The sequence below is a fragment of the Phoenix dactylifera genome, chromosome 1 (genome assembly GCF_009389715.1).
Source record: "Phoenix dactylifera cultivar Barhee BC4 chromosome 1, palm_55x_up_171113_PBpolish2nd_filt_p, whole genome shotgun sequence".
NCBI classification, from domain to species: domain Eukaryota; kingdom Viridiplantae; phylum Streptophyta; class Magnoliopsida; order Arecales; family Arecaceae; genus Phoenix; species Phoenix dactylifera.
Window position 1 is genome coordinate 30,278,264 of NC_052392.1, and position 14,116 is coordinate 30,292,379.

General features: G+C 36.9%; 2 protein-coding genes across 2 annotated transcripts; both read left to right on the forward strand.

Moving 5' to 3' along the window:
* The first annotated feature begins 1,955 nt into the window (after positions 1-1,955).
* On the forward strand, positions 1,956-9,642 carry LOC103719546. The gene is made up of 10 exons (XM_039131569.1): positions 1,956-2,178; positions 2,301-2,368; positions 2,455-2,516; positions 2,607-2,756; positions 4,588-4,764; positions 5,834-6,049; positions 6,148-7,934; positions 8,072-8,137; positions 8,255-8,324; positions 8,504-9,642. Exons 1-10 carry the CDS (start codon positions 1,985-1,987, stop codon positions 9,200-9,202), a joined length of 3,489 nt encoding a protein of 1,162 aa, XP_038987497.1. The 5' UTR covers positions 1,956-1,984; the 3' UTR covers positions 9,203-9,642.
* A 2,113-nt stretch (positions 9,643-11,755) lies between these two features.
* Positions 11,756-12,991, forward strand: LOC103719536 (ESCRT-related protein CHMP1B). The gene has a single exon (XM_008808825.4). The coding sequence runs from the start codon at positions 12,004-12,006 to the stop codon at positions 12,613-12,615; it is 612 nt and encodes a 203-aa protein (XP_008807047.1). The 5' UTR covers positions 11,756-12,003; the 3' UTR covers positions 12,616-12,991.
* The last annotated feature ends 1,125 nt before the right edge of the window (positions 12,992-14,116 follow it).

Consider the following 14,116-nt stretch of genomic DNA (forward strand, 5'->3'; position numbering starts at 1 on the left):
AACCTTCTTAAATAATTTAGAATAAATCACACCAAAAATTCTGAACTATTTGGAGGTTTTTCATTTTCTCTTGAACTTAATTTAGTACAATCGGATCATCAAACTTTCAACTTTTTACAATTAGAACCTTGGTTGTGAATTCCATTTGGCTGTTATGACGGAGTGGTCACGTGCTGCCATGTAGCTTGCTAAAAGTTGAAAATCTGTCCTCTTCTTGGTTGACGTAGAAAAAAGCCTTAAAGTCCTTCTCCCCTCTTCCAGCTAAGATTTCACTTCCCAATTCTATCCCTTCGTCCTGTCCGGTTACTAAAGATTGGCGATGGCCACGAAGCGAGCAGCAAGAGTGAGAGAGAGAGAGAGAGGAGAGTTGGAAGAGAAATAAAGGTTGTTTTCGGTACATTTAAATAGGTGTATAAAAAGGTTCATATTGCGGGTTTGGAGGAATGGAAAAAAATAAATCTCGTTTTTCTTATCGAAAAAAAGAGTGAAAATCCTTACTCTAGGAACATTACTTTCCATGTGTGGCTTCCGATGAATGTTTTCTAAAGAGCTTTGTTAAGTACAAGTACGTATCATAAGCTTTCAATTGCATCCACTTACTTAATGAGCTATTAGGTGCTGTGGTACTACAGATATCATGTCGTTCCATGCTATTCTCCCGGCATTCCATGTCGCCCCTGAGACCTCTGCTTATTAGTTTGGTGGTTGTGTGGTATTTAACAGAATTCAACATGCTGCCATACCTCCGTACCTAGCCTTTGTCTTTGCCCTTTGACTTTTGGCTTCGGCTTTTAGACTAAAGTGATTAAAACATACCTTGCCTTGCTGACACTCATAATAGTCTAACCTAGACCATCGCTAAGCCCACAAGCTAGCCCTTTATTATATCACTGTCTTTATCGGTCAGTGAGATGGAAAAACACAAACAATGGAAAAGTTTAAAATTTTTATAGCATTCTTGATCTCTACAAACCAAAATCTTTCTTTCTTTCTCGCGCAAAATACAAACAATGGAATCAAGAAATGAATAATCAGAAAAAACAAAGATGGAGAAATATGACAATATGCATATTACTTAGTTAATTATGAAAGCTAGTTTTTTTTTTGACTTGACAATCTGCATTACAATATTCAAAGCATAGAAAGCAGTAACTCATTACAAACACTTCAAAATTTCAACCAAAGGCTATCAGTAAATTTAATGCTAAGCATCAAGCTACTTCCAATTGTAATACATAAGATGAAGAACCTCAAAAAGTAAATCCATGAAAATCTCACCCCTTAATCTGTATCAATCCAACTTCTTGAGCTTCTTGAGGGATAAAGTAAAAGAAAAGAAATGAAAGAACTTGTAGTTAATGTGCATTATTCGTCTAAATCAAAATCATTCAATCTTTTTCTCTCAAATCATAACTGTGACATCAAGAAACCAAGAAACAAAAGAACTAAGATAGTTAAAGAAATAAAAAATGGTTTGATCTAATCACTTGAACAATGTCGTCATTATCAATAAACAATCTTTTCTTATGTAATCAATCTCTTTCTTTCTCAGTTTTCTTTCAGTTGTTAATTGATCATCACTCATCGCCGAACGAAAACACCACCACCCTCTTGGCTATTGTTGGTCCCCAGTCACCGAAAGGAAGCGATGAGATTTGAGTATGAATAAAAATCGAAACCCTAATCAAAGAGGGATGAAAATAGTTGACAAATACTTATGAATATCAGCTGCTCCATTAGCAAGTCAGGTAACAACTTTGGTCCAAAATTCACATTTAGGATCCAAATTGGACAAATTTAAAAATTTAATAATTTAATAGTACTTAATTAAAGTTTTCCCGCCCAGTTTAGGATTTTTGGCTTGATTAATTCAATAATCTACAAAGCATCTTAAATAATTTATGCTCGAGGATGAACTCAGCGACGTATTAAAACCCTTCCCGCCTTCCCAAATTCCCTCGCTCCTCTCCTTCCCCTCGCTCTAATGGCGGAAGCCCTCCTCAGGCGAGAGATCGAAGAGATCAAAACCCTAGCCGATCGATCCATGGCTTACGCCGCCCTCCTCCACCTCCAGCACTGCTCCGCCGACGATCCCTCCTCAATGGAAGCCCTCTCCCTCTGCTCCCCTTCTCTCATCCCTCTCCTCCTCTCCGACATTCACCGCCAAGACGAAGAGATGTAATAAGTCCCTCCCAGTCTCAGGCAACAGGGACAAGTTCCCTCTTTTCTTGATTATTATGGCCAAATCCTTCTATCTCACCATCAAAATTGTTTTCTTTTTTTCGGGTATAATGAATCAGTGCCTCCCAGGCTTTGAAGTGCCTCGGATTCATGCTGTATCATCCGTCATTGGTTCCTACTTTTTCAGGTTTGAGCTCCCGTCTTATTTTTTATTAATGGTGTAAAAATTTCTCGAGAGATTTAAATTTATGCTTTTAATTTTGGGAATTATAGAGGGAGTTGCTCGTGTGGTTCTGGAGTCACTGGTAAAGCTAATAAAGACCACTCGGATGAAGGTTGAATGATTTGGTTTGTCTGCGATCATAGGTCTTGCATGCATTTTATGGAAAAACTACGGAACTCTTTTGGACTTCTTTGTCTTGCAGGCTGTTTGCAACTTGGGGGCCTGGTGCATCTCCGTTCAGCAATTAGGTGCTGCCTTTGTGGAGTTCAGCATAGACTCGTTACTGAGTGCTGTTGTCCATGCCCTTGACAATTCATTTGGTTCTTTGTCCACCACATTTGAGGCAATGCAGGTTCTACCCTCCTTTCTCCATTTCTTCTTCTTCTTTTTAAATTGGTCATTTCTTTAAGTTCAAGCAGTTGGCTTGAATGGTAGTTGGTTTACTCTTCCCGGATGGGTAAAGCAAAACATGAAGTATGTATGTTTTCGTTGTTACTATGGGCATTGAACTTCTGTATAAAGAGAAAAAGCCAAAACATTACACATATAACATGTATAAGTACATAATATATTGAATGCGGAAATGTATTACATCATATGCAAAAATCACGTACATAGTTGGACATGAAGTGTGAAAAGAAACATATAGTAGCCATGTGATTTTGACTGTACATCAAAGTTTATTGACTGAGTAGTACTTCTAACTTGTGGGATTTAGCTATAATCAACTCATGTTACAACATGTGGATCAAACTTGGTTATATAATTATTATCATGACCGTCAATTGTTTGGATGCCATCAATTTTGCATGTTGAATCTGATCATAAAAATGGTTGAGGACTTGAGGCAATGAGGTATACAAGATTCAAGCAAAGCTCATCAAATAAACATGAACTGCAACTTTAAACATATTAGTTGGCCTTTTAATTATGCATCGAGATATTTATATTGTCAAATGAAAGGCTTATTCATGGTACTTGGTTTTGCAAGAAAATTTTTGATTAGCTTGCCTCTAGTGTAATGGGAAGCTTAGCCACTTATATAGAGGGATGTATCTTTTTGCATTATTAAGTAAAATCACCAATAACATCACCCTTTAATATTGGTCAACTAAAATGAATAAACGAACTTATGAATGAGGAAAGAAGCAATGTAGAATAATCACCCAAGCTTGATGAATCGATTATATTCAACCTGCATGACAACTTTGTGAGTCAACCAGTTCCACAAGGAAGAGTTAAAAGCAAACATATTAAAATGCTATAACCCATGATATATTTCTAGAAACACAAAATTTATGAGCATTTTGCTCTTTAATTCATAAGGTCCAACTACTTTTTTTAATGCAACTGCATTGTATTTATGTCCTCTTTCTCTTGCGGTATAATTTTCTATTATAATATTCTTTGTTGTTATTAACAAAATTCTGAGTGTTGGACTCCATTAGTTATAATATGAGACAGTGTGGACATTACCACTGTGAAAAGGGATTTGTGGTTGACGGGATTCACAGAAGTAGGTAAGAGACCAAAGGAGACCTATATGCAGGAATTAGATATGTTTTGATAAGTTTACTCCAATCGTCATTTTGATGAGTTTGGCATTGAATGGAAATGATCATGTATAACCTATATGTCTCACTTTGAAGTTCACAAGGCCTGTCACTGTGTCTATGCTTATCAGGACATCTTCATAATCATCTACATAATCGTACCTATTGGAGCATCATCATATATTTGTATTTAATCATGACATCAAATTGAAAAGGAGTTAGTTAAATTACAAACATATATGAGTCCCTTACATTTCATCTTTCCTTGACTTTTAGCTCCATTTTCTTAAGCGATATGTGATTGTATAGTTGCCTCTTAGGCTTTGTTTTTGTAATCAAGTCTATGATGTATGATATCACAAATTTGATTCTACTACCATACAGTTTTTATAGCTCAACCCATAAAATTTGGTTTGTCAGAATGACAGGTGATCCTTGGTTAGAATTTTGTATTCTTGGAACTTTGTTTATTATTTGCAAAAAGTTTCACTGCACGTTCTACATTTAGAAGTACTCACTAAAAGTAAAAAATTCTAGACAAGTACATAGTAAAAGTAAAATTCTTAATAAGTATTCAATGCAAGTAGAAAATTCTATATCTTTCTTATTGATTTTGTAAAATCATTGAAGGCTGTGATGAAACTGGCTACTCAGCTTGGTGGACATATGAGAGACATGACCAACATTTGGGTTCCACCAGTATATAGAAGACTTATTAGCACTGATAAGAGGGAGAGGAATATGGCAGAGAGATGCCTCTTGAAGACTAAATCTATCATATGCCCCCCTCCACTGCTTCTTTCTAAGGTATGCTTGATGATCTGCTACTATTTTGTAGCATTTTTGGAAAAAATTGAAAAATGTTTTCTCATCTAGTATATATGCTATCTTCCATCCATATCAAGTTATGGGCTAGATTAGTTGATCTGCAAGGTTCCTAGATAATATAAACTCTCGACATCAATTTTGACATTTATATAGTGGAGCACAACATCTTATTTTGATGTTACAATATTGTGCATTTAATTTGAAAAGCTATTTTTTTAATTGATTGTCGTAGTTCTTTAAGTTTTATGGCACAACATCTTATTTCGATGTTAAAATATTGTGCATTTATTTGATATCTGAATGTTCTCTTTTTAATATGTAATTCAAGATTTTTAGGTGTGCTTAATATCCAGTAGAAATTGTTGCTATTTGACATCAAGCTTGGTTGTATTTCCGTACGAAATATATTTTTGGCCTAAGACATGGATGTCATACACCCAATGATGTATGTCCCAAATTTTGAATTAAGAGATCTTTAGAGTACTATATTACTACCTGATGCTTTAATGTATCCGATATAATCTTTTTGTGTCTTTATCTTATTTTGGTTTTTAACAATGAAATGTAACATAAGAGATTGTTTTAGTTCAGACAATATTTTTTTGATATGTATCTCGGGCCTCTCGGCCTGAGTTAACTAAACAAGAATAATGTTTCTCAGTTGAAATAAATAACAGAGCAGTATAATATTGAGCTCAAGTATGTCTGTGCTGAGTGCTGACCAACTTGAACCTTAAAGCATTAGACTTGCCGGGCTTTCCGCTCAAAGTTTTCCCCTTCAGAAACTGTTCACCACATACTCAAATGTATTTGAAGAAGAAAAAAAGTAAAAACATGCATCCTTGTTGTGGCACACTTTCTTGTACTACATCGAATGAGAAAATATCATTTGTCCTTATTGTCTTGCATCTGCAACATTCCTAATTCCTAATTTATTTCAACTTTCTTGACCCTGCAGTATTACTAACATCTATTACTGTTTTTTTCTTCAGAGTATGCATAATTTTAAATTGAATGTTTTCAGTTTATTTTCACTGTGATTGATCAGGCAGTTATATTAGACCTTAAGCAAAAATTGATTCCAAGTATGATGGATGGCATCCATGATCATCGGCGGAAGGTTCACATGATCCAAGCATGGGGATGGTATATCCGCTTGCTTGGTTCTGATGCACTGAGTGATAGACATCTGGTCAATAAAATGTTGAAAATCCCTGAGCAAACATTTAGTGATCCTGATCCACAAATCCAGATTGCATCATTGGTAAGCCAGTGAAACTTGCACCTCATGTCTCAAGGAACAATTGGCTTTTATCTGCCAAATGAATAGCTTTTCTTAATGGTGAAATCTTGGGTGGACAGGTTGCCTGGGAATGTTTGGTTGATGCACTCCTTCCACTTCAAACAATTGATCTTTTGATGAAGACACCTCAAGATGTGATTCAACGAACTGGACCTACACCATCTACTGCTTCCTGGAGACTCTGTGATGATAAAATTAACTGTTTATTAAAAAGAATTAAAGTCATGATGATGCCCTTACGAGGAATCATATCAAGTAAATGTGACATATCTGTTCATTCATGTTGCCTGAGCACATGGCACTATCTTCTCCATAAAATCGATCTTGTAATTAACCATCCTTCAGTTATACAAGCCACCCTTTGGCCAATTCTTAAAGCAGTATTTTCCAGGGGACCTGATCACCAAAGCATTGGTTTATGGACCTCATGTGTTGATCTGCTTGATGAGTTTGTCTTGTCAAAAGTAAAAGTTGGAGAAATGGCCATGACTGCGGAGGAGCATTCAGATAATCTGGTAAATAAATGTACTCTAGCCGGATCATCCATAAACTGTAAAACCTCATGGAAGGACTTTCCAGTTAAATGGTTACTTTGGGATATTTGTAACTTAGACCTCCTCCTAGAGATGATTGGCACAATTGTCAGTCCAAAACTAATGGAGACTGTGACATCTGAAAATAGAATTCCGGCTTTCAATGCTGCCTTAAAGATCTTCAGATCAGTATTGCAGGGTGTTCAACTTGAACTTAAGAGGCTGTCCGCTCAGTATGATTGGATCCAAATCTGTCTTAAAACTATTTTTAAGTTCACAAAGGAGGTGTGTGAAAATATAAATTTAGAAGAAAATGCTAACCAATTGTTATGGACAGGTCTGGAGTTTGTAAAGGTTATCAGGGAAGAGCTAGAAACTTCTATCCTGGCATCCCCACTTTATCGGGTCAGTTTAGATCTCAAGTACATCCATGATTTGCAATGCTCTGAAACTATTGATTATCCAAATGTATCAAGTCTTGGAGTGGGATCTCTTGCTTACATGGATATGATTTCTCCAATTGATTACACAACCATATTGTATCTCTCTGTGATTGCTCAGTTGGTCCTAGAAAAGTCAGATATGGATGGTATTATACTTGCAATGGAACACTCAAATATTTTATTCTGTACAGTAAATCCCCTAATCAATTTGCACGCCATTGTCTTCTTTCTGTACATGCACCTAGGAAAGCCTGTGCATGGTAGGTTATCATGGTTGCCAGTATGGAAATTCATTGCAAAGGGCCTGAAGGAGCATGTTGATGGGGTTAATGATCTTTCTCACTTGACAACTGATGGTGCCATTGCTACTTATGATGCAGTTCATTGGTTCTTGTCTTACCCCTTTCTCATTCTTCTCTTTCCTGAGAAGGTTTTCACCTCTGGAAGTAATGGTAAACCCTCAGAGAAATGGCTGATTTCTTTAGAGAGTGAACTTGAGTTGGAACCTGTGATTGAAGCATGGAAGTCACTTTTTGATTCTTACAGTCACGCCTCTCAGATTTTGACTTGTTCCATGAACAATTTTACAGAAGGTCTATGTGAACTTTTGGCAAGAGTGCACGATGAGAACATCGGTATATTGCAGGACAGTATTGAGTCCTTGAAGTCAAAACCTCAGAAAAGTGTTACCGTTTCTGTATATGGTGAAGTAGTCATACATATGTTGAATCATATCCAGGTTTTGGATGTTGCAATTTCAGAGTCAAAAGTATCCAACAAAGGCTCTGATAATATTTCGCCAAAAAACAAAGGCTCTGATAATTGTAGGCAATGCAGCTCCATCAAGAATAGCTTGGGGCTTGCTGCCAGGTAGTCGTTGAGATAGTTTTGGTTGGATGTGACTGCAAACACATTTTTTTTACTTTTTTTTTTTTGAAACTTCACCTATTATGGTGCACCCTGCTCTCTTGAGGAGCTCAGCTGATGCATCTTTTCGTCACCTGCAGATTTTTGGGCTTATCGCTAACATTTATGAAAAAAAATTCACTAGTGGAGCACGAAGTTATTAGTAGGTAATTCTTCATGTGAATTCTTTCTCAATATGGATTTCTGTATTTGTTATTGGGCATGTGATTTCTGTATTATCTTTTAGTTGGTTATCTGTTTCTCTTAATGTGGATGATTTGCAGGGTTTTCACAACCATGGCTAGTTTTGTAGGTCATCTTGTGTTGAAGCAAGATATTCTTTCATTCTTGGAGGTTTGTAGCATAAATTTTCTCCAGAATTCTTTTGCAAAGTACATATCAATAATAAGTGATAACATGTGAGGCAGTACTCACATGTTTTTGCTGTAATAATGATGCATATGTTCAAACTCCGTAATCACATAAAAGCACATGTTTGAAAGAGATATCACATTGTTTGTGTTTGCCTGCAGATAACCTCTGAACCATTGGCTCAATGGCCGTCTTTTTGTGCTCTCATATGTGGCAAGATGCACCAAGGAAACACTATTTGTCAACTTCAGCGCTTCTGGGCGCAGACTCTAGCTTGCTTGCAGAGAAGTCAACCATCAATTGTTTTTGATTCATTATTCCTTAAAGACCAAGTATCTCTCCTCCAGACAGCTCTTGATCACCCACACCCGCCTATTTCAGGCTGTAGCATTGCATTTTGGAATGCCACATATGGTCAGAAAGGATACATGGAATACCCTCGTTGTTTGCTCCCAGTGTTAAACAAATTGTCAAGAAGTGGAAGAATAAATCTTCCAAAGAACAGCCCGGTTATTTTTGCTAAAAATGGCTGTCCGCTTAAAGAACCTAGAGATGCATCACAGAGATACGGAGAGCTCATGCTGCAGAAGAGGAACCCTGAACTAGATAACACAGAGGATCCGGAGAATGATAATGGATACATTGACATTGTAACTAAGGGTTTAAGAATAAAAAGGCTGAAAATGTCTAAGCACCAAAAGAAGCCAGGAGGACATCAAGAAAGAGTTCAGGGTATTCATGTTCCTGGCCCTGAGGTGGATGTGGGTTTTTGTCAGATGTCTAAGCATCCACAGGGAAAAAAAGAGCTTAGAAAGCCAGAGCACATCTTAGAAATGCTTAAAAGGGCAAGCTTCCTGTGAAAGGGCATTCCATTATGCTCAGATCAAATTCAGTGGTTCACCGTCCTCGGCTTTCAAAAAACACCCCATATGCCTGCAGGCCTCCAAAGCAGTGGGTTGTTGGATGCTTTTCTTTCAAGCTGAAGACACATGATGCAGGTGATTGCAAGGAATATTTATTCTCAATGTTTTTGTAGGAAAGATTAAGTGAGGATCTTATGAGAAGCATTCTTTCAGAAAATTTTGCAGCAATATTTATAACACTTATGGTACAAAAGAATATTAGTCTGAATCTCTGAATTACACACATTGATAGGGATTGTGTTATTTTTGCAGTATAGTTAAATTTATGTTGATCTGCTGCCGTGAATAGTCTTTTTTTTTTCCAAAGAGAGAGTTCGTAAGTTTTAAAAGAATGCACTTGCAAATGGCGATACTTTTAGTTGTATAGTTAACATTGATAATATTACCCCTAGTGTAGTGATGATTTAGTGAATATATCATAATACTTACATGATAGACAAATGAATTGTATTTTATATATCTTTTAAGTTTTTAAACTTCTATTTCAAAATATACTGCATCAGAGTTAGTGACTCATTAAACAGCAAAACATGAAGCTGTATTCCTAAGTGATCTTGAATTTGGAAGTACTTGATTATCTGCTCATTCTTCCCCCGTCTTTTTTATGCAGTGATTAGTGGGCAATTTGGAAATTGATAGCCTTTCTATGGGTGGGTGACCAAGTCAGGAAAGAAAAGAATATCTTTTACTATGTTCTGTATACTATAACTGCAGCAGTTGTAACCAGCAGAACAACTGGTAGATGAGATTTGCCTGAAATTCAAGCAGGAAGGTGAAGATGAATGACTATCTCAAAGTCTGTCTGAAACCATTTTATGAGGGAAGAGAAAGCTGTTTTCCATGTGAAAATCTAATCCAAATATAAAGTCCTTCATCCAGCATCCAAGGAGTACTAGCCTCCAATACTGATACAGGAATTTTTATCTATCAGATGTGAGAAGGCATTGTACCAAATGCAACACAGACTTCCTACAGGATTTATAAAGCCCTAAAAACTTCATGTTATGTCTTCAGACCGAGGTCCTAAATTAAAAGGTGAATTGAAGTGGTGCATTTATTAAACATTATCCTTAAAGGGTGAGAGGAATGTAGTGAGTTGCCTGGCCTTGAGGCATATGCCAAGCATGTGATTAGACGAGACGACTCTTGTTAAAGACATGATTATAAGCCATGATGAATGCAAAGTCACTGCATTATATTTTGATTAGTTCTAGTGAATGGACACCCACGGTCGAAGTGTGATGATGCACAAGCGTGAGACGCCAAGCAGGAAGAACAAGGCCTACTTTCTATCCATGGTTGAACTCTGTCTTTGATGTATGGAGATAGAGGTTGGGCGTGGGTGTCATGCATTTCACGAGCAGCAATGTTCACGTACACAAGAAGTTGTATAGGTTACAAAAATACCAGGGAAATCCAACATGGGTTAGAAAGTAAGACAAAGCCAACCACCATGGTCCAAGGCTGGTTCAAATTTCAAGCCTATTCAGGACTCATTTGGTTTTCCGAGAAGGAAGAAGAAAAGTAGGGTTAATAAAAAATAGAAAAATACCTCATATTTAATTGGAGTTTTTAAAGAAGCAAGATGTGAAATTAGCTTTTTCATAGAAATAAGCATATTTCAGCATTCATTTGGTTCTCTAGAAAAGAAATGAGAAAAGTAGAGTCAATAGAAAAATAAAAAAATATTTCATATTTGGTTGAAATTTGTAAAGAAGAGAGATAAAAAAAGTAGTTTTTCCATATAAATAAAATTTATATATTTTATGGAAAAAAAAATCTATATAGGATATGGAGTAGTTCAACTTCCACCGGATAGAAATTGGTAAATTTTTTTTCCAAAAATATACTTCAACTTTTAGATGGAACGTGACGAAATATTTTTTTATTAAGAGTATAATAAATATTTTACATATATATATATATACATACATACATACATATATATATATACATACATACATATATATATATATATATACATACATACATATATATATATATATATACATACATACATATATATATATATACATACATACATACATATATATATACATACATACATACATATATATCTATATACATACATACATACATATATATACATACATACATACATACATACATATATATACATACATACATACATACATATATATATATACATACATACATACATATATATATATATATATATATATATATATATATATATATATATATATATATATATATATATATATATATATATATATATATATATATATATATATATGCTCATCTAAATACCAATTATTCTAAAATATACTTTTTTTTTATAATTAATCAAATATATAAAACTATTTTTCTCCAATAAGAGAAAATTTCTTCGTGTGAACCAAATATTGATGTCCAATAACCGTTTGGGCCCAGCTTAATTAAGTCGGACGCGGCCGCGGACGCGGACGCGGACTCGGTCTCCCGAAAGCCAAGATGGCGTGGGATGCGCGGTAGAAATATCTACAGGTCTATTCCTTCGTCCCGTCTCCTTTCCTTTATCCGCTTCTTCTAATTCGGTCCTTCTCGCCTTTCTTCGAGCATTAACCCTAACCCTCGCCCTTCACGTCGACCTCCCTCGCTCGATCGCTCGCCGGAACGCTAACCCTAGGGATCAATCTCTCCTTTCTTCGGTCCGTCGATCTCTCTCTCTTTTGCCGAAAACCCTAACCCTAGGTGCGGATCGGGTCGAGTGATCGATGGGGAGCTCGGGGAAGTTGATGAACCAGATCATGGAGCTCAAATTCACGTCAAAGAGTCTCCAGCGGCAGGCGCGCAAGTGCGAGAAGGAAGAGAAGGCGGAGAAGCTTAAAGTGAAGAAGGCGATCGAGAAGGGCAACATGGACGGCGCCCGCATCTACGCCGAGAACTCCATCCGCAAGCGCAACGAGCAGATGAACTACCTCCGCCTCGCCTCCCGTCTCGACGCCGTCGTCGCCCGACTCGACACACAGGCCAAGATGCAGACCATCGGCAAGTCCATGGCCTCCATCGTCAAGGCGCTCGACTCCTCGCTCGCCACCGGCAACCTCCAGAAGATGTCCGAGACCATGGACCAGTTCGAGCGCCAGTTCGTCAACATGGAGGTCCAGGCCGAGTTCATGGAGGGCTCCATGGCCGGATCCACCTCCCTCTCCACCCCCGAGGGCGAGGTCAACAGCCTCATGCAGCAGGTCGCTGACGACTACGGCCTCGAAGTCTCCGTCGGCCTCCCCCAGGCCGCCGCCCACGCCATCCCTGCCAAGGAGAAGGAGAAGGTTGACGAGGACGACCTCTCCCGCCGCCTCGCCGAGCTTAAGGCCAGGGGCTAGCTGTTTGGCTAGCTTCATTGGATTGATTTTAGTAGGGTAAGATCTCTCTTCTTCTTCTTTATGAAAAGGAGAAAAAGAGAATCTTTTGACATGTCATATAATTATATGGGTGCTTGTGTTGCCTTCTCCTTGGTATGCATGCTTTGGATGCTCTCCATTGTTAAAGCTTTGAATTTTAGGCATGGATGTGGAACGAGGGACCAAATGCCTGTATAAATCTTAGCTATTATATGGACTTGATACGGATCTGTGGTGTTAGTATTTATATTTCTCCCCACTTCCATGCTTTCCTTCTAGACTTTGTTATGTGCATAGTTATTGCCGATTTCAATGTTTGAGAACATCAAGCTCAAGTTTGTGGCAGGAAATTATTATACATGAGCGGGTATTTTCTTTCTTTTTTTTGTTAATAAATTTATGGGTTGGTCCAGTATATTTATCTCTTGAACTGGTTTAGACTGCAGGAGAAAGCATTGATTTCAACTTGCATATAATGTGGTTGCAAAGGAGAAGTCAATTTTAAATCTTTTTAGTCAATTAGTCCCAATGAGATCTTTGCTTTGGAATATTGCTTTTACAATTAGAGTAACCAGTTAATTGTTGTTCTTCCATTTACTTTCTTGGCAAAAGGAGATATTTTTTGAAAGGAATCACTTTGATATGTAATTTTGCGAAAGCCTTGGTCAGTTATCATTCTCAATAAGCGTTTATAATCTGCCTTTTATGATTCTATTAGAATTTCACATTTCCTTTGAACATTCTTGCATGACCTCTCTTTATTGCCTGAGTGTATTAGAACAATAGTGTTAGATATCAAGGTTCAATGAAAGAGTATATCAATGTTATGCCTTTGATTGTATTAGAACAATAATGTGTTCATCTTGAGTTTGTAGCTGTTGTTTGCTGGATTGATACTAGCTCCAAGGAATAGGAAAAGCTTGCATAATTTTTAAAAAATTCAACCTTATATTACATTTTCCCCCATCTCTTAGAGTAAAACCTATTCTTGCACTTCTGCTATATTTTACCTTTTATAAATTCTTCTCGAGCAATTTGAACTTAACGGAAATTTGGTGTCTGGGTTTAACATTAAGTTCTTGAACTACATGAGGTTCTAAACTCTCCACATGTTCTCTTATGCACTTTTCTAGGATATGGCAATATAACCAACATTCTGCAGACATCAAAGCTGTATAGCTCATGTTTAAAGGAAATTTTTTGAATGGATAATCTCAACTCTAGAAAAAGATTAATAAAAAACTTTGAGCCATCATTTGGCTTACGTGGGGCTTCCCTTAATTACATTATCCTAGATTAATCTTTTTTACTTACTATTGAGCATTTTTTCCTTCTAAGTCTTCAATAAGATACATCCTTTCCAGCTTTTGCCTCATCTCTCTTCCTTGATCACCTGACCTCATGTTGCCTTTATCCTTTCTGTCCTTACCCATATGTCTTTACCTTGATCTTGTGTCTGTTTACCTTTATCCCGAATTCTCTT